Here is a 23844-nt window from a genome sequence, read left to right as displayed (position 1 = left end):
TTTCCCCCCCCCCTTTTATATCCCCCCCCCCAAAAAAAAAATTTATTTACACCCCCCCTTTTCCCTTTTTTCCCCCCCCCCCCCCCCTCTCAGGCAGCTCAAGATCGGCCACCCCAACGGCTACATCCCGCCCATGACGCCCGTGCAGCAGCTCAAGCCTCCGAAGGCCCTCCTAGACACTTCCCAGACACTTCCTACACACTCCCACCCCCGACACTTCCTAGACCCTTCTCAGACACTTCCTAGCGCGCAGCAGCAGCTCAAGCCGCCTACGGCCCTCCTCGCGCCCTCTCACCGGCCGCTAGCTGTGAGGAAGCCTTCTCTGAGGGACCATCGATTCTCATTCCGGCGCTCTCGCGCCGCCCTGCCCGGCCACCAGCTGTGACGATCCGGGAGGAGGGGGACCCCACTGGTTGCCATTGATTGCCATCCAGGCCCTTCTCGAGCGGTTCGGGCTGACCGGCGGCATCGTCGGCGACCGCGTCGCTGCCGGCGTCACGCAAGACACGAAGAAGCAGCGAGAGCTCTACATTGGCAACCTGGCCGTCGGCGCAGTCACACCGGTGATGCTCAAGGAGCTCTTCACGCCCCCCCCCGTCCAGCTGTGAACGGCGTCTCTTCACACCTCCAGCTGTGAACAGGAGCTCTTCACGGTCCCCCTGTCGACCCTGCCAGAGCAGGCGTCGGCCCGCTGCTCGCTTGCTGCGGCTCGAGGCGCGGACACGTCCCAGACACGTCTTTGACATGTCCGGGACATGTCCTTCAGGCGGCCAGCCAGCTGCCGCCCGTCCTCGAGGCGCGTCGAGCCCGCGCGCTAGGGGAGAAGGAGGGCGGCGTTGGCGAGAAGAGAGGGGGGGGCGGTCTGGTGCGTAGGCGCGCGTCGACCCGAACGGAAAGTTCGCCTTCATCGAGTTTGCCTCCGAGGAGCTCTGCACCACGGCGCTCAATCTCTTCAACGGGATGGAGCTCTGCGGGCGCGAGATGAAGATCGCGCGGCCTGCGGGGTGCCAACCCCCCCCCATCCCCCCCCCCCCCCCCCCCGGCAGCCGCACGGCAGAGGGCTCGAGGCGTCGTGACGCGTCCTGCCGCTGCCCGCTTGTAGGCCAACGCACGAGATCTCCCTGGGCGGGATCTTGTCCGCCGCCGTGTTGGCCGACGCCGCGGAGTACGCCGAGTGCGTCGAGGCAGCTCCGGCTGCGTGCGAGGGGGCGGCGACACGCGCAGGACGCGTCCGATGACGTGTGTTCGACTGTGCCGCGTCAGGACATCCGTTCCGCGTGCGAGGAGCACGGCAAGCTGCTGCACTTCTCGTGCCCGAAGGAGGGCGAGCCCGACGCGGGCGAGGGGTAGCCGAGAGAGAGCCGAGGGAGAGGGAGGGGCGAGGGAGAGCCGGGCGACGGAAAGCAACGCAACTTTCCCCCGCGAGCCGCAAGCAGGAGAGGGACCCGAGAGGACCCGAGCTCACCCGAGGTGAGCCGAGACTAGGCAACGCGTACCTCAAGTACGAGCAGATCGCCTCCGCCGTCAAGGCCTTCGAGGCGCTCAACGGGCGCGACTTCGACGGCAACACCGTCAAGGCGACCTTCCTCTCCGCCGGCACGCTGCAGGCCTGAGGCCCCGGCGGGTGCCACCCACTGTGACCCCTACTCGAGCGCCCTGCGAGCGCTTTCTCGAGCGCCGCTCGCGCGACGGGCGCGGAGCGGAGGGACGGCAGTCGGCAGAGGGTGTCGTTGTCATGATAGAGATTTGCACAAGCCACAACCGGCCGCCGCCCTCCGTGCTCCGTCGATCGAGCCGTAGCACATACAAGATTCAACCGCAGTCGATGACGATATGTCGGCAGCTCTATTGCACTCTCAGTCCGACGGTCTTGCAAAAAATAGAAAAACACTCTCCCGCGCTTGAACACCCCAGAGTTACTACACTCTGAGAATGGTTTTTCCGCACACAGTCTCTAGACTCCTATAGAGTCTCTTGAGTCTCCCCACACTCAGAGTCGTGCAGTCTCCACTCGTGGCGCGGCGAGCACATGGGTGAGCAGCGAGACAATATGTCACCGGCACCGGTCCTCCTCCGATCTCACGCCGCACAGTTCGACACGACGGCTAAAACACCTGCTCAGACCTCAGTCCCCAAGCTGCTCCCGCATCAGACCTCAGTCCCCAAGCTGCTCCCGCATCACGTCGATGATGTCGCCGTCCTCCATGTCCATCTCCACCGGCGTATGGTATGCGTTGAGCCGCTCCCCGTCAAAGAGGAACCGCACACCTTGGGTGGCTAGCCCCTGCCGCTGGCAATATGCGCTCATCAGCTTGCCCAGACGCGTGCGCCGCTTCAACGTGAAGAAGATCTCGATGCCCTCCTGATCGACCACGGTTAGCCTGATCCGGGACCAAGGCCACCCGCGCTTGCGGACGGCATAGCCGCGGGCGGCAGCCTGCAGCTGCTGCGCGGCGGCATTGCGGACCACGAGGTCGGCGGCGTCCGGCTCGAGCTGCTCGGTGAGGATGGCGCGGGTGGCGTCGATGCGCTCGCGGATGACACGGCGGCGGCGGGCCGCCTCTGCCTCGCGCTCCCGCGCCGCCCGCTCCTCCCTCTCGCGCGCATCGGCCTGTCTCGCTCGCGCTTCCGCCAGTCGGGCGGCTAGCTCGCGCTCCCGCTCCCGCCGAGGCATCTCCGAGCTGAACCTCTCCTCGTCGTCGTCGTCCTCCTCGTCCCCCGGGTCCACCTCGTCCGCCTCCTCCGGTGTTGGCGGTCGCGGCACTGCGATCTGGAAGTGCGAGTTGGGGCCGGCGCCCTGCGGGATCACAACCATGTACTGCTGCCCCGTCGGAGTCAGCACCACCATCTGCTCGCCCGCGTGCACGTTCGGAGGAACGGTGACGCGCATCAGCTGCAAGGGGGCCAGGGGGGCGGACTCCTGCTCCTCCTCCTTCCCGTCGTCGTCGTCCTCCTCGGCCTCCTCATACTCCGAAGCCTCCGAAGGCTGAGAAACGACGTCCGCCGCCTCGTCGGCCGCCGGCTCCTCTCCCTGCGGCCGCCGCAGCAGCTCACGCAGCATCGCGCACGAGGCGCTCAGCTCGGGGGCGTCGGCGAGGGCGGCGGCGAGCTCTCGCCGGTCGCTGAGAGCCCCTGCTGCAGCATCGCCGCACGTCGCCCGCCCCTCCCCCGGCGCCGCCTTTGCGCGGATCCCCTCCTCATGCACCAGCAGCATCTCGAGGCCCTGCAGCTGGCCGAGCAGGCAGCGCGCCCGCGACGGCGGGTCGCTGAACCGCGCGACCACGTCCGTGAGCCCGTCGAGTTGAGCGGCGCTGACGGCCCCGGCGCGCGCACATCGCTCGGCCGCCGCGTCGTAGCAGCGCTCGACGAGCGCGCCGAAACGGGGGTCGTCAAGCGGCGGCGGCGCAGAGCCGGAGGAGGGCGGCGGCGGCACGCCCGTCGTCGACTCGTTGACGGAGACGTAGTTCTTGCTCGCCAGGTGCTCCGCGACGCTCTCCTGGGCGCTCACGAAGCGAGGGACGGCCCCGGGCCGGCCGCGGAGCGCCGCGCAGTCAAAGGCTGCGGACGGCGTGGCGCGCACGCGCAGGACGAGGCTGAGCCGCCCACCGAACCGCTCAGCAGCAGCAGCGGCCGCAGCACCGCCCGCGGCGGCCGAGGCGGGCGCAACCACGCGGTGAAGCGTCGCCCCGATGGTCTCCGCGTCGGCCGATTGCGGCACCAGCCCCGCCGTCGCGCGGAAGAGGGTCGCTCCCGCAAAGAGGAGCACCCACGCGTCCTCTCCGGAGGAGGAGGGGGGTGAGGAGGAGGAGGAGGATGAGGGGGAGGGTGGCGCGGCTGGAGGCGGCCGCGGGGCGACCCACGAGCGGGTGACGCGGTCGTACACCTCGAGCGTGCGCAGCGCCTCCCTGCCCGCGACGAGGGTGAGGAGCCCTCGGTCCTCGTGCGCCTCGCAGGCTCCGCCCGCCGCCTCGTACTGCATCGCAGAGAGGGTAGTCTCGCTGTGGTCGCCGGCGAGTGCGCGCAGCCGGCCCGCTGGGAGATCGAGGAGGGCGCTGACGCCGTCGAGCGCCGCGTCCGCCGCGCCGCGCAGCAGAGACTCGGCGGTGTGCAGCGGAGAGCGGCCGACGGTGAGGACGCGCTTTGCGCCGGAGGGGCGGACCACCGTCCTGACGGAGAGGAGGCTCTTGCCAGCCTCGCCGAGTGCGGCGCCGGCGGCGCGCTCCGCCTCTGCCAGCACCTCCGCTTCGTCAGCGCTCAGACGGAGGGTCGCATAGCCGCGCTCGCGCAGTGCCTCGGACGTCTCGTCGAGCGACGCCAGCGCGGCGAGGCCGCCATGCGCGGCGAGGCCATGCGCGGCGGGCGCGGCGGCACGGCGGGTGCGCTGCGCAGTCGCCGGCGAAAGCGGAGAGGGCGCCTTGGAGGGCGTGAGGAAACCCTTCTTCATCGCCCTGATGCCAGGGCTGGCCGGCGCCGGCGCTTGGCGAAGGCGAGTGGGGGGCGCCTTGGCGCCGGCGAGCTCGAGCACAGGTTCTGTGCCTGTTGCACGCGCGTGAACAGGGGCAAAGTGTGAGTGTTAAAATTGTTTGGTATTGCTAAATCTCTCTCTCTCCCCCCCCCCCCACCGCGGCGACAAAACAAAACACCGCGAGGCCGTATCCCTCTGGTGTCTGGTCGCACCCATCAATCACTTTACACTTAGCCTTGTCCCTTCCTTGACTCTTTCAGACCCCGTCTAAACATTGGAGCCGCTCTTGTCGTGGCTCTTTGTCTGAAGGGATGGCGTCGATGTATCCCGCTATTCATGGCGCACCTCACCCTGTCACCCACCGTTCCACCGACGAGTTCGAGTAGTTTGCCCGTCCGTGGGGGCGCTGCGCTCGCACGGGAATTCTCGCACGGCAATCCCCGCTACGATGCATCAGGCAAGGGATGGAAGGGAGGCACCATCGTGCACGAGGCAGTGTTCACTGCTCACCCACTATGTGGTCTCGCCGCCATGCCGCAACGGGCGCTCTGAGTGCCGCGCCACCGCCAGACATGTCCCCCACAGACCCTCCGTTCAGAGCTCGACTCGCATGGTGTTGACACGCTCCTGCTGGCGGGCTGCTGGACTTCTCCACCGTGTCCGTGCGGTGGCGGAGGACCTCATCGTGAGACGGCACAGGGCGCAGAGCCAGAGGGTCGCACTGCCAGTACCCAGTACGGAGTGCCAGTGACGTTGTGTCGCAGCCTCTGCCTGCACCCGTGAGGCGAGTTTTCTTTGCACGTAAACAAATATAATAGACAGCAGCGGGTCTCTCAAAACATACAACGATGAGTTGTGTGAGGCGAGGGTTCAGAGGCCAAACGAGAGGTCACTCGAAGACAACTCCGAGCCGGGCGAGAGATCCGCCTCCCATGGGACAAACACCTCTCCTCCGGCCCAGGCGCAGAGCTCCTTGTCCTGAGGAGACAGCTCGCCTTTTGCGAGCAGTTCGCTGCGCACAGACAGCAGCAGCTCCGGGGAAACGGTAGACGTGCGCTGGCGGCTTCTTCGGCTGCCGAGTTGCCCGACCTTTGGTGCGAGTGGTCCATGCTCTTTGGGTGGTCCGACAACGCGGCGCGCCCCCATCGGCGAGCGGCGAGGGAGAATTGGCGAGCGGCGAGGGCCAACAGGAGATACTGCCATGGATTCCAACCGTTCGCTATTTTGGGCCGCCGTCAGAGTCAGCAGAGTCGGCCGGTTCGGGAATCTCGGCGTGTCTCGGTGGGTCAAAGAATTCGAAGAGGTGTAGTGGGCGTGGACTGGCGAAGCACACACACACACACACACACACACATACACACACACACACATGCATGCACAGACACACAGCCTCTTCCCCTCCTCCCTCAAGGGCGAGGACACGCACAGGCCGCACCTCTAGTGAGGCCCGCATAGTATGTGGGAGACTCGTGCCGCCGCCCCTGCCACCCCTGTGTCAGTGTGCCTGTGGAGAGACTGCTGCCAGCGACAAGCTGGAGGCAGGTCGCTAGACTGAGATGAGACCGCCAGTGGATGTGGGAGTCCACCGCGCACCGCGCTGCGAGCCTGTCGTGTCCCTTGTCAGGAGCAGGAGAGCCCCACCCTGTCCCCCTGATCGTCCTTCCAAAATCCTGCTCGTGCAGGTGGGGACCCTGTCCTCGTCCCATCCCTCGTTTGGCGTGTCTGTTTTCTTTCTTTCTTTCTGGCGAAGAGATTCGCGCGCTAAGACAGCCTTCCTTTTTGAACTTGAAGTTCTAACGGCAATAAGTCGGCCGGTGCGGGAAATCTCGGCGTGTCTCCGTGTTCGAGAGGAATTCGAACTCGGGGAGTGTGTGTGGACTGGCGAAGAGATTCGCGCGCTCAGACGAGATGGGTCGACCTCCTTCAACAAAGTTGGGAATCGCGCTTTGATACAGTTGAGAGGTAGGTAGGTAGGTAGTAAGGTGAAGAACAGCCAGGCTCGGACTGGACACCAACGCGGTATGGGTGGACGCTGGACAGATGATGACGACACGCACGAGCGACACACAGACACAAACAAGCTCACAAGACACCCAGCCAGCTGGCTGCCACACACCCTGAGTCGGCGTACACAGTTGAGAGAAAGAGAAAAAATTCACACAGTTGCAAAGTATCGGCAACACGCCTCTTGCTGCGACGCGTGAGGTAGTGGCCGCTGCGACGAGCACAGCACAACCGGTCCAACAGTGCCATGCCGTGTGTGCCCTTCGCCCTCCTCCTCCTGCCCGCGGTCGTGGCCCGTGCGCCCAACATCCTCTTTGTGCTCGCCGACGACCTCGACTTTGACTACAAGCAAGATCGCAAGGCCATCATGCCGCACCTGAGGGAGCGGCTCGCCGACGGCGGGCTCGAGTTTGTCAACCACGTGGCTGTCGTGCCGGTGTGCGGTCCCTCGCGCACAAGCCTCCTCGCCGGCCGCTACCCGCACAACGTGGGCTATGTCGCCAACGCCCGGGCGCCGAGCGTGGCTGCCTGGTCAAAGCTGCAGAATGACACGCTAGGGCGGTGGATGCAGCGCGCTGGGTACCACACCGCATTCCTCGGCAAGTACATCAACGGCATGGAGTGCGACGTCCCCGCAGGATGGCACCACTGGGGTGGGCTCACCTGCACGCGCCTGCACGGCGAGAGGCTGGGCGGCACCTACAACTACTTGAATGCGAGTCAGTGGCGAGCCAATTTTGACGACGCCGGGATGCTGCTCGGCGAGAAGCAGGTAAAGATCTGGGGAAACGTGCACCAAACTGCCTACCTGGGCGAGCAGACCCTCGAGCAGGTGGAGATTGCCGTCGCCAAAAGGCGGCCCTTCTTTGTTCACGTGACTCCGCTGACCGTTCACGGCGGCACGTGTGAGGGTCCCCAGCCGGAGGAAAAGTACGCCTTCTGGGACCCCTACTGGGAGCGCTACAACTACGACCCGACACCCGTTGGGCCATATGGGGAGGGCAAGGGGACGGTCCTCACCGGCAGCCCCTGCCCAACCCGCACGCACGCATGGTCCTACAACGCGCTCCGGAATCCGCACCTGCCGAGCTGGGCGGCCTTTGCAAACGGTACGGTGCCGAAGCACATCGCGGCCGAAGGCAACCCCCACGGGCTGCACGCAAGGGGCTGTTGCGACGCCTGGGAGGCAGATCGGCAAGACTTTGTCTACCGCAACAGAAGTGCGGCTCTCCCGCCCCGGTCGCGACCCGCCACTCCCGCCCGAGCCACCCCCCTTGCCCCCGCAGCCGCGGCGGCGCGTGACCTCGACGACATGCTCGGCGTGATCCTCAAAGGGCTGGACAAGATGCGGCTGTCCGACTCGACATTCGTCTTCTTCTCCTCGGACAACGGCTTCCACCTCGGCGAGCACCGCATGCTCTTCGGAAAGACAAAGCCGTACGCCACCGACGTCAGGCTGCCAATGTACGTCGCCGGCCCGGGTCTCCCGCGCGGCGAGACGCGGCCGCTACCCACCACACACCTCGACATCACCGCCACCATCGCCGAGCTGGGAGGCGCAGCCAAGCACGCGCCGCACCCTCTCGACGGCCTCTCGTTCAAAGCCGCGCTCGGCAGCGCGCCACCGGCGCTGTCTGAGTGGCGTGACTTCTCCTTCTCGGAGTTCTATGTCAACGATAATACGTGGAGGAACATCCGCCTGATCGACCACGCGACGGGCCAGCCAGCGTGGGCCTTCCACTGGTGGTGTAGCAACCAGTCCGAGGTTTACCGCGAGGCCGACGACCCGTTCCAGATGGCCAACGTCGGAGGCGACGATCCGACGCCCTTTGGCCGCTCCATCGTCCGCCGCTACCTGCCCGCGACGGAGGTGCTGGGCGCCTGCGTTGGCGGAGCGTGCAATCGAATGCCCCCAGCCGGCACGCCCTCCGCGAACCCACTCCCTTGCCACGACCCGGGTGAGCTACTCCATGTAGATGAGGCGTGGATGGACTAGAACCTGGCGGCTGCTTTACTCAGACACTCGATGGTGAGAGGGTCTGGGAAGGGGTTGACGACGACGACGGGCCGACATTGGTTGTTGTTCTGCCTGTTTGGGTCACCCGCAGGAGTTGCGAGGGGCGCCCCCTGGCCTACCACTTGTAAGGTGCTCGTCTACCCAGTCCACGTAGAGCTCTAGTTGATCCCAACAGTCGACAGATGTTCTATTCATGAGGGAGTTGTTTTTGTTAAATTCTGTTCATGGCGGACCAGCTGAGTAACAAACTTTCGCACGCTCAGCACCTCGATGAGGTCACATGGACCACCAAGAACTGGCACGGGCTGCAGATGCAGCGCTTGTCCGTCGTTCTCCACACCGCCGTGGCGTGGCAGACGGTGAACGAGCTAGCGTGCGGGGAGAGCGGCATTGTGCACGGAGCTAAGTGCATTGCCGTTCTTAACGGAGTCGCTTAGGCGGCTCCGGTGGTGTGCCTGTGATATAGTGCTACAGTCTGTTGCGGGCATTAAGAAAACAGGATCGCGCGGCCCGCCGCCGTTTCTAAGCCTTTCCACCCACCCCACACAGCACCCCATGCCGTGGTTTCTTAGCTTCGGCCGGCACCCCAGGTCAGCCGGGATCTAGGAATTTTTAGGTAAAATTAAAAACGTGGAAGCGCTGGTAGGACCGCTCCGGATGTCTCCAGTCCGCAGTCTGCCACCCACTTGGGATGACAGGAAGAGTGGAAGACGCACACACCCATCCACACCGGTCACCGCCCAGAACACCGCAGTGCGCAGACTTGGGCAAAATGACAAGTGCGCGCGCCGCAGGCGAAGAGAAAATTTGAGCGGGGCTCCTGTTCACACTCGTGTGTGGGCCCTTTCTTGGGGCCGCGCCTGCGGCGCGCCGTGGTTTCTTAGATTTTTGCGGAAATCGCTTGGTAGGGTTTCTTAATGCGACGTTTTCTTAATGCCCGCAACAGACTGTAGCACGCGCCAGTTCGCACCGTCTGAACCACAGCGTGTCCCGACTCGACTGCCGGCGTCCCAGTCCGGGGGTGTTTCTCTTCTTATCCGTTACCATGTAGAGCAACGCCGAGGGCGGGCCCTTTCGGGCTCGGGCCGCCCTCTCGCCCGCACCTCTGCGGGGCTCGCACGTGGTAGCGGCGGTCTGCTCACGACAGTGAGTGGGCTCTTCACGCTATCCACTGCGCCGCGGCTACGCCGCGCCCTATCCAAGCCCAGGGCTTGGTTCGCCGATAACCGCATCTCGCTCTGCGCATCTCTGAGGCTACCCGCGCGCCGACTGCTACGCGCGCGGCGAGAGGCGCACCCCATCAGGGACAGGATTGAGGCCCCTGTACGAGCTCGGCAACGCCGCCGTCGTTGCCCTCCCGAGCCCTCAACACCGTGCTGCACATAGCGCAACCCGTTCAGCGCACATACCGCAGGGAGGAGTTTTCACTCAACCATCCGAGTTTCTCCTTCCTGCAGGGCGAGAGACATCGGCCTCTCTACTTCCAGGAGAACATCTACGCCACACGCTATCCCGACGGTCCACAACCCACACTGCAGTCGATCCAGCCCTCGCACTCCCCACTGGAGATCTAGCGAGGCCCCCCCAGGCTGGGACAGGATTGGAGCCCCTGTGCTGCGTCTGTGGTGATATGTGGGGGACACTTTCTCCTCCCTATTCATGTCAGTGACTCGACTGCGTCGAGGGGGGGGACGTCTGAACCACAGCGTGTCCCGACTCGACTGCCGGCGTCCCAGTCCGGGGGTGTTTCTCTTCTTATCCGTTACCATGTAGAGCAACGCCGAGGGCGGGCCCTTTCGGGCTCGGGCCGCCCTCTCGCCCGCACCTCTGCGGGGCTCGCACGCGCACCAGTGTCGAGCCTGTCTGCTGTGAGAGAGAGTTGTTTTGTTTAAATTCTATTCAGGCGCGCCCCCAGCCGAGTCCGCGGTGCTGCGACCCTCCTGGACAATCTCGGTCAGGTCGAGCGCAAAGTCACGGATAAAATTGAGCTTGCGCAGCAGGTCAGAGACGGAGGCCTCCGCCAACGGGTCCGGGGCGGCCGCCCTCTTTGCCTTGGCCTGCCGTACAGCAGAGCGGTCTGCGCATCGCTCGTAGATGTACTCGCACGCCATCACCACCTGTCCCGCTTGCAGCTTGCGATCTACGAGTGCCGCGCACTCGTGCTCCGCGCTCGCTGAAGCTGCGAGGCTCTCAGAGACGGCGCTGTCGGAGGCGTGCTGCAGCTCCGCGATCCGGTTGTTGCGAGCGAGCACCTGTGGGCACGGGATCGGTCGTGGAGCCGGCGGTCAGGAGCGAGGTGCGGAGCAAGAGTTGGGGAGATATTGGGCCAGTATGAGTGGCCACACCTCGTTGCTCGTCTCTCGCACCACCGCCTGCAGCTGAGAGCGCGACCCCTCAACCTTTGCGTCAGCCTCGCGCGAGCGGGTGACGAGGTGGTCGTGCGCGGCACGCAGCGTGTCGTAGCGGGAGAGGACGTCGTCGATCTCGGGGAACTCTGTCTGGGCGCGCTGGAACGCTTGCATGAAGGCCGAGTAGCGCGCCATTGTTCGCAGCTCCCCGTCCCTCTCTGCCCTCTTTGCCTGCTCCTCGTGCAGCGTCGAGCTGAGCTGCGCAATCTCCTCCTCACGCGCGACCCGCTGCCGGTGGGCCTCGCGTTCCTTCTTCTCGGCGCGGTGACGCTTCGCGTCGTTGTCCTGCAGGAATCGGTTGAACTTGATCAGCGACTCCTGCAGCTCGCGGTCCTTGGTGCGCAGCGCCTCCTCACGCTGCTTAAAGACGAGCTCGCGCCGGCGAGACTCTTCCGCCTGCGAATCGAGCGCCTCTTGCACCTCGAACATCTGCCGTCGCTTCTCCAGCAGTCGCGTCGCCGGCGATGCCCGGTCGAGCGGGAGCGGCGGCAGTGCTGTGACGGACATTGCGTGAGGTATCAATGCTTCGCGAAACGACTTGTGGGACGGCCGAGGGGGCGCACGGGCACAGCATGGAAAGCTCGAGGGTGCTCCCGTACACGCGCGGAGGCGGTCGTCGTTGAGGCCGAGGCCGTGCCCGCTGTGGCAGCGGTTGCCATCGCAGTGGCCGCGCCAGTGCGAACGGAGCCGGCGCCTCAGCTGTAGATGAGCACGAGCACGCGCGCGAGGTTTCTTTCTGTCTGTCTGATCCGCGAGCGAGATGGAGCGGAGCTGCGGCAGCACGTATGTGGGAACCGGCGTGATCGGCGGCAAATTAGAGTCAAATCGGCTCGCCCGGCGAGGATCTCGGCCGGCGAATTCCCTAGTCGGGGGGGATGCGGATGCGGGATGGGTGGAGGGCTGCGGGTCCGAGAGAGAGATTTTTAGCAATACCATTAAATGTGATGTTACAGGTGGTTTAAAGAGGGAGATGCGCGCGAGCTGCGGGACCGCCGAAACGGCGGGCGGGTGATTGCGACGCGCCGCCACTTTTCGTCTTTTGGCGACTTTTGGCGACTTTTGGGACGCGCGATCGATCGGCCGAGATTCGACATGGCAGGCGAGGGCGTCACGGCCATGATCGTGACAGCCGACGCCGGCGACAACCCGCCGCGGACCGCCGCGAGGACCCGGAGGCGGCGGCAGAGCGGGAGAGGAAGGCCAAGGTGGCGAAGGTTGCCTCGCAGGTGACGAACGCAATAGTGCGGGCGCAGCTCGATTTCAAACAACTCTAACACTCTAACATCCACACGTCATTTGGGGCCTGGAGCCCCTGCAAAATGATGTTTATGGAGGTTTAAAGTTTGCGCCCCTGGAGAATGAAGTTTATGGTCGTTTAAAGTACGTTTTTGGGGGGGGGGGGGGGGACAGCTTTGGGGGGTCGAATTCAGCCCTGTTCACGCGCGCGCGAGACGTTTTTGCGGGTCCGCGGGGCGGGAGAGGTGAGGGGCGGGGCCGAGGACGCCACCAAGGTAGGCAAAGCGTGTGGTCCCGCCGCGATTAAAGCCTATCATCGTTGGAGGTGAGGGTCATCACCTGCAAGGCCGATAGGGCGGATGGAGGGCGGCAGCGCACTTGGAGCACTTGGAGTGCAGTCGGTAACCTCACATCCAGGGCCGGGGAGCTGAGTGAGAAGCGCACCCAGCGGGGGCGCCGGTGATCGGGATCGGGTTAGGGGTTAGAAAGAAAACAGACAACCCAAGGGAGGGATGGGAGAACGGCACGCCGCCACCACACAGGGATTTTAAGGTTAGGGGTTAGAGAGCCCTAGCCCTGGCGCACGAATATTTTAATATCGAGATTACATGCGTTTCTCAGTGTTGCTCGCATCCGCGTCGGAAGCCAAGGCGGCCGCTGCGCGGGCAGCGCTTGCCGCCCAGCACGCTTCGGCTCGCCATGAGGCAGCGCGTGAGGCTGTTCTCACGGCGGCCACGCTTTTGCTGCAAGCGGCTGCACGCAGGCAGCACGCACGAATGCTGGCGCGGCGCGCAAAAATGGAGCAGAAGCTTGCTCACTCTCTGCCCAGCGGCACGATCGTGAGGGCGCACGGCTTGGTTGGCGCGGCTCATCTCAACGGAGTGACTGGCACAGTGGCTGGGCCACCTCAAGCGGGCAAGGATGGCAGCCTGAGAGTGCCCGTGCTGCTGAAGGGTGCTGGTAAAGCACGCCTGGTTCGCCTCGGCAACCTGCTCTGCGTGACTGGTTGGCAGCACCTCGACCCCGACAGCCGAATGAGAATCATGGCCGCCACGGCGTTTAGCTTTGAGGCGCGGTGCAGCCTCCTGCGCGGCCAGGAGAGCTGTGGCAGACAAGGGGAGCTACTGCCCATGGCCCGGCTACGTGCTGTCTCCAGGCTCTTTCGATCGGATTTTGTTGGCGCATTGCAGCATCTCGCTGCTGAGAGCTCCTTTCCAGCGCTCCTACGTATCGCGCGCTGTCATGTAACGGGCGATTTTGGCTTCGAGCGAAGCGAGGATCTCTTCCTGGAGGCTACGGAGCGACTGGCCGCTTGCGACACGAGTGAAAGTGTCGGCGCCGCGGCGCAGCTATGCTATGACCACGGGCATGTGGCGCTCGCGGTCGAGCTGTGGGGGCGCGGCGCTTCACGTGGCTTCCCCATCTGCATTCGCAACTACGCGGCCAGTCTCGAGGGCGAGGGCGAGCACGGACAGAGAACTGCACAACGTTGGTGGCAGACCGGCGCTGCACAGGGCGACATGTACTGTCGGGCCCAGTGGGGTAAAGCCTTGTGGGATGGGCTCGCAGGCGTAGCTCGAGATCGCGAGAAGGCCTGCGAGCTCTTCCAGGAAGCCGCCGAAGCAGGAGAGCCAGTAGGTATGCTGTGCACTGCCATGCTCTACGACGTCAAATGGCAACAAACGGAGGATCCGACCGCAAAGGCTCGCCTGGCACGTCGCTGCAAGTCATGGCTGGAGCTTGCGGCTTCCGCAGGCAATGCCAACGCAGCAGACATCTTCGAACAGCAACTCTGGCCTTCATTGTCTGCCGAAGTATAAGCGTCGCCGGTTGTGTGCGCGCGTGCGGTGCTGCTTGTCTGGAGCTGCTTGTGCGAGGCTACATGCTGTCGCGAGCAGTAAGGAGTAAGGTTTGTTCATTCGGCCCCCTACTCTACTCGCCCCCCCCTCCGCGCGCGCGTGTGCGTGTGCAATATGCGATAATATGCCGGTATTAGCCCTTAGGCTTAGCGGGCGGTCGCTTTTCACAGCGGGCGGTCGCTTCAGCGCGCGGTCGCTTCAGCGGGCGGTCGCTTCAGCGCTGCTTCAGCGGCAGTTGGTAAGGTTCTGATCCGCGAGATGGAGCGTGGAGCTGCGGCAGCAGCCAGCACGTATCTCGTATGTGGGAACCGGGTATGTGGGAACCGGCGTGATCGGCGGCAAATCGTTAGAGTCAAATCGGCGCTCGCCGGCGTTCCCTATCACCAGCAACAGGCTTGTTCTCGGCAAAATTCTTTTCTCGCAACGTGGTACACCCACTTGCCCGTGCGCCGCCGACACACACGCGTTTATATGCTGCTGCTCGCCTCGAGCGGCCTCTTCTCGCCCGCGCACCGCTCGCCCGCGCACCGCTCCGCTCGACGAGCCCACCCGTCGCTCCTCGGGTCCGACGACCAGTTCCTCTACGGAGCCTTTGCGCTGCACGACTCGGTGATGGAGGAACGGGTGGCGGAGGCCGAAGCTGTGGCGAGCGAGGCCACGCGGCAGCGCGAGGCGCTTCTTTCGGAGGTGGCCGAGCTGCGCTCGCGGCTGGACGCAGCGGAGCGGCGGAGCGCGGCGCTCGAGGAGACCCTCACTACCCAATCTCGGCACGGCGCGGCGCTCGAGGTTGAGCTCGCCTCTGCGACACGCAGCCTGGAGGCGCAGCGCACGGCGATCGCCGAAGCGAATATCGCCCTCGAGCAGCAGCGGGCGAGCGCGCTCCGCTCTCAGGTCGCCCTCGAGCAAGAGCGCGGCGCCGCTGACAAGGCGTCGGCGCAGCTTGCGGTGGAGCGAGCGGCTCTCGCACACTCGGCGGCCCAGCGCTCCCACCCGGACGTGGGGATACCCGCCGATCCCGCGGCCAGGGCCGAGGGCGCGCGGCTGGCAGAGGCGCGGGCGGCGGTCGAGCGAGAGGTGGAGGAGGCGGTGGCGCGGCGGCGGGCGGAGGAGCAGGAGAGGCGCGTCTGAGGCGAGAGAACGAGGCGGTACCCACTACCCTGCATGTCTCATCTCAAAACAGTCCTCAATCGTGCGGAGTCGTTCCATGCAAGGGACATTTGTTCTAGTACTATTAAACTATACGACAACCAGCGGATGGCCCCGCTTGGAGCCGAGTAGAGTATGTACGGCTACCCTACGCGCGGGCATACGGCCCAGAGGGTGTAGGCAAGTAGGCAGCGCGGCTCAGCGTCGCCTGTGACCGCCTGAGGCCTGCGAGCGCGTCGCGCTGGCCGCTGCGCGCCTCTGATTCTCTCAGCGCGGCAATAACTCATTCGTGAAGAGCGACGCCACATCGACGGCCTCACGCGCGATCGGCGCCTTTTGCCGGTCGACGAGGATGCCCGACCGCGACAGAAAGTCGACAAAGGCGGACCACCGCCCCTCCTCCATCCTGCCCCAGCGGCCATCCGCCGCGAGGTACTTTGCAGCGAGAGCGGCGGCGGAGGCCTCGACAAAGGCGCGATCCGCGAGCGAGGGGTGGCCGCAGGCGCACAGCGCGGCGGCGGCCGCCTTTGGGTCGGAGGCCGCCTTTGCGTAACCGGCCGCCGTCGCCGCGAGGAAGGCGCGCGTCTCCTCGCACCGCTCCCCGGTGGCCATGCTCGGGTGCGCCAGCAGGACGGGCGAGTAGCCGTACGGGATGTCAAAGTCGCTGAGCTCGAAGAGGTTCAGCCGCTGGCCCGCCCGCGCCGCCAGCACGCCCTCCCACGCCTGGAAGATCCACGTCGCGTCGCTCCGCCCCTTCTCGAGGTACGACGCCACCACCGACCCGGCGCCCATGGTGTCGGCATCGGCGTACGCGTGCGAGTCGAGCGAGTGGAACTGGACCGCCGAGCCGTCGCCGCCGTCGTTTGAAACCATCTGCGACACGATCGGGTCCTCGAAGCGGCCGTCGTACGAGGCGTAGCGCTTGCCCGCGAGCTTGGCCGGCCGGTCGATGCCGGAGCTCTCGAGCGTGGCGATGGCGGACGTATCTCCCTGCACCAGGGCGGCGACGGCGACGAGCCTCGGTACGTCGCGATCGGTCGTCGAGAAGGAGATTGCACTCTCCGACGGCGCCACCGCGAAGTCAGCCTGGCCAGCCGCGACCTGCCTCGCCGGCGTGAGCTGGTGGTTTGCATCGGCGCTGCGCAGCTCGACGTCGAGGCCGGCACGCTCGTAGAGGCCGTCCGCGGCGGCGACGAAGAAGCCAGAGTGGTTCGTGTTGGGCGTCCAGTCGAGGCAGACGACGATCTTCTCTGGCATGGCGTGGCGGCGGAGCTGTTAGGGTTAGGGTTAGGGTTACGGTCAGCTCTTGACCGGGGAGCTTGACCGGGGACTTGGCCCGGAAGTCGCAGGGACTCAGAGCGAGTCCTGCGCGCGAGTCCTCTTGGAACAGAGGCCCGGCGAGCCCCCCCCCCCCGGGGGGGGGGGCGTGCGAGGGGGTATGGGTGGCGGGGAGGCCTCTACTCGGCAACGCCGAAAAGAAAAATCTTTATTCGACCGCCCCCCTTAGTCAGTTGCGACGCCCCGCGCCTGCGCCCCTCTAGAGTGTCGCCGATCAGCGCGGCGAACGCCGAGGCCGGCCGCCGCATCAGAGCGAGCTGCCACGGCCGACCGATTGGCCTTGGCGGTCGCCGCCTCCACCGCCGCCCTGCAGCCTCGGCGGTCGCCGCCTCGGCGACGGCCTCAGCCGACACCAGCCTCGTCCTCTGCCGCCTCCGCCGCCACCGCCGCCCGCCCACCCTTGGGCTCGGCCCCGCCGTGACGCCGAACCGAATCCTCTCCTCGTTGAGAGCGCCGCGAGAAGCCGGAGCATCCCCCTCCTTGTCCAACTGCGCGAAATCTTCTCACTGCCCCGGCGCCCACGCCTCGATCTTCTTGGGCAGCAGCTGGTCCGACAGGTCGTCTCCGTGGCCTAGGCATCCGTCCTCGCCCTTGCCCCAGGTGAAGACGGCGCCGTCGACGGTGAGGGCGAGGCTGTGGTTCTCTCGCGCCGAGACAGCGACGACGCGCTGGTCAGCCAAGGCCTCGACCTTCTTGGGCAGCAGCTGGTCCTGCTCGTCGCCGTGGCCCAGCTGGCCATAGGCTCCCCAGCCCCAGCTCCAGAGGGCGCCGTCGGCGGTGAGGGCGAGGCTGTGTTCGCATCCAGCCGACACAGCGACGACGCTCTGGCCAGCAAAGGCCTCGACCTTCTTGGGCAGCAGTTGGTTCTGCTGGTCGCCGTGGCCCAGCTTGCCAAGGGCTGCTTCGCCCCAGCTCCAGACGGCGCCGTCGGCGGTGAGGGCGAGGCTGTGGAAGTATCCAGGTGCGACAGCGACGGTGCGCTGGTCAGCTAAGGCCTCGACCTTCTTCGGCAGCAGCTGGTTCTGCTCGTCGCCGTGGCCCAGCTTGCCAGAGTAGCCATGGCCCCAGCTCCAGAGGGCGCCGCCAGCGGTGAGGGCGAGGCTGTGCTGCGCTCCAGCCGACACAGCGATGGTCCGCTGCCCCGCCAACGCCGCGAGCTTCTTGGGCAGCAGCTGGTTCTGCTCGTCGCCGTGGCCCAAGGGACCAGAGCCTCCACCGCCCCAGCTCCAAACGGCGCCGTCGGCGGTGAGGGCGACGCTGTGACCCAAGCCAGCTGACACGGCGACGACGCGCTGGCCGGTAAAGGCCTCGATCTTATTCGGCTGCCGCTGGTGCTGCTCGTCGCCGTGGCCCAGCATGCCCCCACCTCCACTGCCCCAGCTCCAGACACTGCCGCTGCCGGTGAGGGCGAGGCTGTGCGCAACTCCCGCCGTCACGCTCACGGCGCGCTCGCCGCCCAGCGGAGAAGGGAGGCGGGTCGGCGTGTTCAGCCGCGCCACGCCATCGCCGTGCCCGAGCAGCCCTGGAGTGAACATCGGCTCTGAGCCGCACGACGAGAGCCGCCCCTCGCCGTCGATGAAGAGGCTGTGAGACTCGCCTGCCGCAGCCCTCGCCGGCGGGTTGGACTCGCGCAGCAGCGCAGAATAGCACAGCCACCGCACGGCGCAGATCTCGTATTCTGGCTGCGCCGGCAGCTCGAAGCCGCGCTCTCGCGCCCACAAGCGGATGCCCTCCAGCGCAAGCGAGGCGTGGAAGAGAAGCGAGACGGCCGCGACGCGAGCGATGTCGGCGGGGCCGCAACGGGAGATGACGCGCGCGAGGAGCTCCGTGGGGAGGTCGAGGAGGCGGGCGGGCGGCGGCGTGCTTGGCAAGGGCGCGGCGGAGGCGGCGGCGGAGGCGAGGCGGCCCGAGCGGCGGCGCGGCGGGGTGGACATCGCGAGGAAAAGAAAAACATCATCAACGAAAAACAAATCCCCGGCCCGAAAATTTCTTTTATTTTTCGGCCTCGAGTGTGTGTATGCCTTAAAGGTGTCTCTCAAGGGGCCCATGGGCTACTGCCTACTCCCTGTTGCCCCGCTCCTGCGCCCCCTCCCTCCGTGTATGGGCGAACGCCGAGCCCGGCGGCCGCATCAGCTTGAGCTGCCACGGCCGACCGATTGGCCTCGGCGGTTGCCGCCTCCACCCCCGCCCTAGCAGCCTCCGCCGCAGCCTCGGCGGTCGCCACCTCGGCGACGGCCTCAGCCAACACCAGCCTCGTCCCCCGCCGCCTCCGCCGCCACCGCCGCCGCGCCCACCCTCCGGCTCGGCCCCGCCGTGACGCCGAACCGAATCCTCTCCTCGTCGAGAGCTCCGCGAGAAGCCTGAGCATCCCCTCCTTGTCCATCTGCGCAGGCTTCTCACTGCCCCTGCGCCCACATCTCGACCTTCTTGGGCAGCAGCTGGTTCGACAGGTCGTCTCCGTGGCCTAGGCAGCCGCTCTCGCCCTTGCCCCACGTGAAGACGGCGCCGTCGGCAGTGACGGCGATTGCGTGGTGGCCTCCAGCCGACACAGCGACGGTGCGCTGGCCAGCCAAGGCCTCGATCTTCTTGGGCAGCAGCTGGATCTGCTCGTCGCCGTGGCCCAACTTGCCCTCGCGTCCACTGCCCCAGCTCCAGACGGCGCCGTCGGCGGTGAGGGCGAGGCTGTGCGCGCTTCCAGCCGACACAGCGACGACGCGCTGGCCAGCAAAGGCCTCGATCTTATTCGGCAGCGGCTGGGTCTGCTCGTCGCCGTGGCCCAGCCGGCCTTGGCCTCCATTGCCCCAGCTCCACATGCTGCCGTCAGCGGTGAGGGCGAGGCTGTGGTATCCTCCAGCCGACACAGCGATGATGCGCTGCCCAGCCAACTCGACCTTCTTCGGCAGCGGCTGGCTCTGCTCGTCGCCGTGGCCCAGCTTGCCGTAGAGACCACTGCCCCAGCTCCAGACGCTGCCGTCGGCGGTGAGGGCGAGGCTGTGGCGGGCTCCAGCCGACACAGCGATGGCCCGCTGGTCAGCTAAGGCCTCGACCTTCTTGGGCTGGGTCTGCGAGTGACCGTGGCCCAACTGGCCAAAGTATCCCCAGCCCCAGCTCCAGACGGCTCCGTCGGCGGTGCGGGCGAGGCTGTGCCCGCCTCCAGCCGACACAGCGACGACGCGCTGGCCAGCAAAGGCCTCGACCTCCTTGGGCAGCAGCTGGTTCTGCTCGTCGCCGTGGCCCAGCATGCCACGACCTCCATAGCCCCAGCTCCAGACGGCACCGTCGGCGGCGAGGGCGAGGCTGTGCGTGGCTCCCGCCGTCACACTCATGGCGCGCTCGCCGCCCAGCGGGGAAGAAGGGAGGCGTGTCGGCATGTTCAGCCGCGTCACGCCCTCGCCGTGGCCGAGCAGTCCCGGCGTCCAGATCTCAGCCTTTCCGCACGACGAGAGCCGCCCCTCGCTGTCGATGAAGAGGCTGTGAGACTCGCCTGCCGCAGCCCTCGCCGGCGGGTTGGACTCGCGCAGCAGCGCAGAATAGCACAGCCACCGCACGGCGCAGCTCTCGTATTCTGGCTGCGCCGGCAGCTCGAAGCCGCGCTCTCGCGCCCACAAGCGGATGCCCTCCAGCGCAAGCGAGGCGTGGAAGAGCAGCGAGACGGCCGCGACGCGAGCGATGTCGGCGGGGTCGCAGCGAGAGAGGGCGCGCGAGAGGAGCTCCGTGGGGAGGTCGAGGAGGCGGGCGGGCGGCGGCGTGTCTGGCGAGGGGGCGGAGGAGGCGGAGGCGAGGCGGCGCGAGCGGCGGCGCGACGGGGTGGACATCGCGAGGAAAAGAATTAAAGGCATTTTTTTTGTCTGCGAGTGTTCACTGAGTTCACCGACAAGCCTGGCGAGACAGGCGTGGTCTCTACTCGCCTGCCGACAAGCGCTCCTCCGTGCCGATCGCCGAGCGATGTGGTCCCCACTCGCCCACGAGGCGATCAGCCGGATCTGGCTCGACGCCGCACTTCTGCCGCTCTTGATCCTCGCGTTCATCGTCGGGTGGGTCCGCCTGCCTTCCCTGGCGACGAGGGCGCCGCCGGCAGAGAGCGGCATCGAGCGACGGAACGCTGTGCTGCAGTGGATCCACCTCGTGTGCGGACTCTGCATGGCTGGCTACCACGCGGCGATGGTCGTCCTCACGGCGCTCCACGCCGACGACTCCTCTTCGGGCGGGACAAACGGCACGCTTCCCGGCGGCGGCAGCTGGCTCTCGGGCGGCGACGCACCGGTCTCTCTCGAGGTCGAGTTCTCCTCTGGCTACTCGTACGCGTACTCGTACGACGGCGGCGGAGGAGGCGGAGGCGGAGGCGGCGGCGGCGGCGAGACCGTGCGGTTCGAGATGAGTTGCCACGCGGCCGGCTTTGTGTCTTGGCTCGCCCTGTCTGCTCTCTCGCTCGCGGAGAGGAAGGCTGGGCGCGGGGCGGGCCGCTCTGTGCGGTACTGGTGCATCGCCGCGGCGCTGATCGCCGCGCTCCGCTTCGAGGCGGCGCTGGTCGCGCTCGGCCAAGGCCGCTCCTCGCCGCGCCTCCTCCTCTCCGCCGCCTCCTTCCTCCCCGCCCTGCTCGCCGGCGGCCTCTCCCTCTTCGAGCCAGACTCGGACTCCGCCTCCGCCCTCGCACCCACCCGCCACGCCGCCGACGACGACGAGCAGCGCTGCGGCTCTCCCGCTCGCGCTGTCGGCGCGTCGCCGGCGCGCGCCCGCCGCGCAGCTCCGCCCCTCCCCTCCGTCCCGGAGGCTGGCGAGCCGGCGGCCCCTCCCCGGCAGAGCGGCGAGGAGAGGGCGAGCAGCACCCCTCCTCCTCCAAGCCCTGCCCCTGCCCCTCCCGCTGAGCCGTCTCCGAGCCCACCGCGTAGGCAAGCATCGCCTCGCTTCTCACCTTCAACTGGGTCGGCTCTCTCCTCGCCGCCGGCCGGAGGCGGCCCTTGGAGGCGAAGGACGTGCTTGCCCTGTCGCCCACATCTCCCCACATCTCCCCGCATCTCCTCATCTCTCGGATAGGCGGAGGACGTGCCTGCCCTGTCGCAAGAGGACAGCGCCGCGCACAACGCGGGCCTGCTGCACGCGGCGTGGGAGGGCGAGGTGGCGCGGAGGGGAGGGCTGGACGCCTCCTTCTTCGGCGCAGCGCACGGGGCCTTCGGGCGCTACTTTTGGGCGTCGGCGGGCTACAAGCTGGTCAACGACGTGTTCATCTTCGTCAACCCCGCGCTCATCAACGTCATTGTCGGCTACATCAACGGCGACGCGTCACAGGCCAGATCTCGGGTAGATCTCGGGTAGATCGCGGGTAGATCTCGGCCAGATCTTGGCCAGATCTCGGCCAAGATCTCCTCAACGGCGACCGGCGCAGGCGGGCTTGTCACGCGGAGGCGCCTTCGGCTGCGCCGCCGCCATGTTCCTCGCCGCCGAGGTGCAGTCTCTCGCCCTCGGCCAGTACTTCTTCCGCGGATTCCGGCTCGGCCTGCGCGTGCGCGCCGCCATCGGGCAGGTGTGTGTGCGCCCTACGGCTGGTCACTCCCGAGGCACCTCCGAGGCACCTCCGAGACACCTCCTAGACACCTCCAAGGCACCTCCGAGGCACCTCCGAGACACCTCCTAGACACCTCCAAGGCACCTCCGAGGCACCTCCAAGGCACCTCTGAGGCACCTCCGAGACACCTCCGAGACACCTCCGAGGCACCTCCGAGGCACCTCCGAGGCACCTCCGAGGTTCCCTTCGGGCAGGTTGTGTACGACAAGGCGCTGCGCATGACTGCCGAACAGCGCGCCTGCTTCGGCGTCGGGCCGATCGTGTCGTACATGCAGATCGATGCCGCAAAGATCGCCGACGCGGCGCCGCGTTTGCACGCAAAGCCGGAGCCGCGCGACTCGAGCCCCTGACCCCCCCCCCCCCTCCCAGGTGCCGTACCTGCACGGCATCTGGAGCTGCCTGCTGCAGCTCGGCATCGCGACGAGCATGCTTTACTCGGTGCTCGGACCGGCCGCCTTTGCGGGGCTCGGCATCATGGTTGCGATGCTGCCTCTGAACGTGTGGGTGGGGAAGAAGCAGGCGGGCTCATAGAGGCCATGTGCCAACGTCTCACTAGTAGCTGCCATGAGCGTGTGGTGGGCAGGTAGCACGCCGACCCCACACAGTGCGTGTTCTCGGGCAACCTCGGGCAACCTCGGGCAACTTCGGGCAACCTCGAGCAACCTGTAGCCTCGGGGGTAGCCTCGGCTAACTTGGGCGGGCACGGCTTCAGGCCGTCTTCACCAAGCGCATCATGCGCGCGAGGGACGGCCGCGTCTCGCTCATCTCCGAGGCGAGCTGCGCCTCATCTCGGGCAATCTCGACTGATCTCGGCTGACCTCGGCGAATCGCTGACGGCCGCGTCTCGCTCCTCTCCCAGGTGCTGCAGGGCGTGCGGATGCTCAAGCTGTTTGCGTGGGAGCCTCCCACCCTCGCCGAGGCGCGCGCGCGCCAGGCCGGTCGATGAGCTGCCCCCCCCCCCCGTTGACGAATCTGAGCGCCTCCGCTGAGGCGCAGGTGCGCGCCAAGCGAGCGGTGGAGCTGTCCGCCCTGACTCGTGGCGCCCTCTTCGGCACCCTCTCCACCTTCCTCTGGGGCGCCGCCCCGATCTTCGTCACCGTCGCCACCTTCGCGCTGTTTGCCGCCGTCTCGCCAGACCCGCTCACCGCGCCAAAGGCTTTCACCTCGCTCACCCTCTTCACGCTCATGCGCCTCACCCTCGACTCGCGAGTCTCGGAAGTGTCTCGGAAGGGTCTCGGAAGGGTCTCGGAAGTGTCTAGGCGCTTCCCGCTCAACTCGCTGCCCAACCAGATCACGCGCGTCATCGACCTCTCCGTCTCCTTCCGCCGGCTCACAAAGTTTCTCTCTGCCGAAGAGCTCGCTCCCCTCCCCCTCGACGCTCCCCTCGAGCAGCCGCCAGCCCTCCGCCCGCCCCCCGCCGCCGCCGCAGCTCTGCGCCTCTCCGCCGCCCCCCCGCCGGTCCGGGCGGCCCCCTCGTCGCCGCTCGAGGAGGCGCACACCGCGCTGCTCGGCGGGGGCGGCGGCGGCGGGACCGACACGGGCAGCGGCAGCGGGAGCAGCAGCAGCGGCAGCGGCGGCTCGAGCCGTCCGCCGCTGACGCTGGACGGCTACTTCCGCGGCGGCGCCGAGGCAGGCGCGCCGAGCGTCGAGCTGGTCGGAGCGAGCTTCAAGTGGCCGCCCCCGCCCTCGGGCAAGCGGGGGGCGGAGGGGGCGACGGCGGCGGGAGGGTCGGCCGACGGCGGCGGCAGCAGCGACGAGCCGCCGTCGCAGGGGCCTCAGCCAGCGGTGAGCCTCTCTCGCCCCTCCCC

At 66.9% G+C, this 23844-nt stretch overlaps 9 protein-coding genes across 9 annotated transcripts in view; 6 read left to right on the top strand and 3 right to left on the bottom strand.

Moving 5' to 3' along the window:
- EMIHUDRAFT_449346 (hypothetical protein) overlaps positions 1-1613 on the top strand; it is a gene marked incomplete at its 3' end in the record, with an annotated part of 3074 nt that extends 1461 nt beyond the window's left edge. Inside the window, exons 5-10 of the mRNA XM_005786729.1 lie at positions 94-142; positions 435-563; positions 874-1004; positions 1103-1184; positions 1264-1346; positions 1481-1613. Of these exons, the coding sequence (XP_005786786.1) occupies positions 94-142; positions 435-563; positions 874-1004; positions 1103-1184; positions 1264-1346; positions 1481-1613 (607 nt within the window). The remainder of the gene's footprint in view (positions 1-93; positions 143-434; positions 564-873; positions 1005-1102; positions 1185-1263; positions 1347-1480) is intronic.
- A 548-nt stretch (positions 1614-2161) lies between these two features.
- EMIHUDRAFT_59784 (hypothetical protein) lies at positions 2162-2386 on the bottom strand (the record flags this gene model as incomplete). The annotated part of the gene is made up of 1 exon (XM_005786728.1): positions 2162-2386. A coding segment is annotated over one exon (225 nt), but the record flags the coding sequence as incomplete, so codon positions are not given.
- Positions 2387-6716: 4330 nt separating this feature from the next.
- Positions 6717-8465, top strand: EMIHUDRAFT_98744 (hypothetical protein; the record flags this gene model as incomplete). Its single annotated transcript, XM_005786727.1, has 2 exons — positions 6717-7689; positions 7756-8465. 2 exons carry the CDS (start codon positions 6717-6719, stop codon positions 8463-8465), a joined length of 1683 nt encoding a protein of 560 aa, XP_005786784.1.
- A 1916-nt stretch (positions 8466-10381) lies between these two features.
- On the bottom strand, positions 10382-11401 carry EMIHUDRAFT_202116 (hypothetical protein; the record flags this gene model as incomplete). The annotated part of the gene is made up of 2 exons (XM_005786726.1): positions 10382-10738; positions 10832-11401. The coding sequence occupies 2 exons, from the start codon at positions 11399-11401 to the stop codon at positions 10382-10384; spliced, it is 927 nt and encodes a 308-aa protein (XP_005786783.1).
- Positions 11402-12738: 1337 nt separating this feature from the next.
- Positions 12739-13950, top strand: EMIHUDRAFT_202114 (hypothetical protein; the record flags this gene model as incomplete). Its single annotated transcript, XM_005786725.1, has 1 exon — positions 12739-13950. One exon carries the CDS (start codon positions 12739-12741, stop codon positions 13948-13950), a length of 1212 nt encoding a protein of 403 aa, XP_005786782.1.
- Positions 13951-14460: 510 nt separating this feature from the next.
- On the top strand, positions 14461-15117 carry EMIHUDRAFT_202113 (hypothetical protein; the record flags this gene model as incomplete). The annotated part of the gene is made up of 1 exon (XM_005786724.1): positions 14461-15117. One exon carries the CDS (start codon positions 14461-14463, stop codon positions 15115-15117), a length of 657 nt encoding a protein of 218 aa, XP_005786781.1.
- A 285-nt stretch (positions 15118-15402) lies between these two features.
- On the bottom strand, positions 15403-16392 carry EMIHUDRAFT_98742 (hypothetical protein; the record flags this gene model as incomplete). Its single annotated transcript, XM_005786723.1, has 1 exon — positions 15403-16392. The coding sequence occupies one exon, from the start codon at positions 16390-16392 to the stop codon at positions 15403-15405; it is 990 nt and encodes a 329-aa protein (XP_005786780.1).
- Positions 16393-20418: 4026 nt separating this feature from the next.
- On the top strand, positions 20419-22567 carry EMIHUDRAFT_202111 (hypothetical protein; the record flags this gene model as incomplete). The annotated part of the gene is made up of 7 exons (XM_005786722.1): positions 20419-20771; positions 20853-21000; positions 21363-21395; positions 21508-21771; positions 21857-21994; positions 22231-22296; positions 22406-22567. 7 exons carry the CDS (start codon positions 20419-20421, stop codon positions 22565-22567), a joined length of 1164 nt encoding a protein of 387 aa, XP_005786779.1.
- A 346-nt stretch (positions 22568-22913) lies between these two features.
- EMIHUDRAFT_449345 (hypothetical protein) overlaps positions 22914-23844 on the top strand; it is a gene marked incomplete at its 5' end in the record, with an annotated part of 4869 nt that continues 3938 nt past the window's right edge. The window contains 2 exons of the mRNA XM_005786721.1: positions 22914-22974; positions 23049-23245. Coding sequence (XP_005786778.1) covers positions 22914-22974; positions 23049-23245 — 258 coding nt within the window. The remainder of the gene's footprint in view (positions 22975-23048; positions 23246-23844) is intronic.

Source organism: Emiliania huxleyi (genome assembly GCF_000372725.1).
Source record: "Emiliania huxleyi CCMP1516 chromosome Unknown EMIHUscaffold_15, whole genome shotgun sequence".
NCBI classification, from domain to species: Eukaryota; Haptophyta; order Isochrysidales; family Noelaerhabdaceae; genus Emiliania; species Emiliania huxleyi.
The sequence above is the reverse complement of the archived record's forward strand: the minus strand, read 5'-3'. Positions and strand labels throughout refer to the sequence as shown.